The sequence below is a fragment of the Populus euphratica genome, unplaced genomic scaffold (assembly GCF_000495115.2).
Source record: "Populus euphratica unplaced genomic scaffold, PopEup_1.0 scaffold47.1, whole genome shotgun sequence".
Lineage (NCBI taxonomy): Eukaryota > Viridiplantae > Streptophyta > Magnoliopsida > Malpighiales > Salicaceae > Populus > Populus euphratica.
In genome coordinates, this window is record NW_011499925.1 from 85,545 (window position 1) to 87,055 (window position 1,511).

The 1,511-nt window shown below is 40.5% G+C and overlaps 1 protein-coding gene across 1 annotated transcript; it reads left to right on the forward strand.

Annotated features, from left to right (window-relative positions):
- Window positions 1-286: 286 nt before the first annotated feature.
- Window positions 287-1,292, forward strand: LOC105135557 (uncharacterized). The gene has a single exon (XM_011040473.1). The coding sequence runs from the start codon at window positions 378-380 to the stop codon at window positions 1,179-1,181; it is 804 nt and encodes a 267-aa protein (XP_011038775.1). The 5' UTR covers window positions 287-377; the 3' UTR covers window positions 1,182-1,292.
- Window positions 1,293-1,511: the final 219 nt, after the last annotated feature.

Here is a 1,511-nt window from a genome sequence, read left to right on the forward strand (position 1 = left end):
AAAAGTAGAAAGCAGCCAGCTTCAAACTGGTAAACTTGTGGATAACCACGTCTTACCGATGGGGTGGCTGGCTGAGAATGTTTCAGGCATCCTCTTCAAGTGGATACCCTCGCCGCTCGGGCAAACCCCGACCACCACACAACCTTCAAGGGGTACTAAAATCTTGATTTCCTGGATGTTATATGCCCCTAATGAAAGGGTATTTTAGTAATGTTATTTGTAGTACACGACACGATCGCACATCTCTGTCCAATCGCAGTTTCTCTATGGTCTATATAAAGAGAGGTGTACTTGTTGGGTTTTGACACACCAACCGAGGAACCACCAGCCTCTCCTAACTCTTCCTCTCCTTCTCCTTCAAGAATAAAAAAGAAAAGATGAGCCGAGCTAAGCATCCAAACCTACGAGCCCTGAGAAAGCTAGCAGAGTCTCGGATTCTAAAGAAAATAACCCAATTCCTGCTCTCTGTTTCAGTGTTTTCCTTGCTTTTATCTAATTATTCCTCTGGGCCTTCTTTCCTTCATTCCTTGTACTTCTACTTGTCTACAGTCCCTGTCCAGTTGTTTACCCATAACTTAGACAAGAACTGCATCTTCCTCCTCTGCAATGGACTCCTAGTTTTCGTCGCTAAATACTCGGATTTGGCCAGTTCTTCATCGAAGAGCTCCACTATTGATGATCATCACTCTTTCAAGAAGTATGATGATGCCACATCGGAGTCTAGAATGCCAGTGCTGCCGGGGGATGGATCAGGTTTGGCGGAGAATGTTGATGTTTTCCTGCAAGAAAACATTGCTGTCACGAAAGAAGATGGGTTCGTGAATGATAATGATCATGGACGAACAGAAGATAGAGAAATTGAGGAGCTCATCGTGGAAGATCAAGAAGAAAAAGATGATAACAAAGGAGATGGAGGAATTGGGTTCTTGATTACTGGGAAAGGAGACCGTGGAAGTGAACTCTCTCTTCAAGGACATGAGGAGCTAGTGTCCTTGAATGATGAGGAATTCCATGCCACTACTCAAGAAGAATATCAAGCAGAATATTATGTCGACGATGGTGAAGAAAATGGAGTGCTGAGTACACAAGAGTTGAACGAGAAGTTTGAAGAATTCATTAGAAAGACGAAAGAAGAAATAAGAACTGAAGCTCAACAGCAATATCTTGTCATGGCTAATTAATTCATATTATCGGCCAATTATCATGTTTGTAAAAGATGTATAATTTTCTCGTTCTGTTTAATATAGACAGCCTTATTAATCACATTAATCTATATAGTTTGTCTTCTTCTTCTTCTTGAACTTTAATCTCGCTACTGGCATCTAACACAATTAGAAGCCACAAATATTTGCATGGTTTTCATCCATCCGTAGCTTCATTAGTAATATACATCAGTGTATCCAGTATTCCTCTCGAAACAGTTCAACAGTCGTCGTAATTTGTCAAACTGAGAAACTTTTATCGACAATTTGCAACAGACCAAAATATTTGTGGTTCTTAATTATATAATC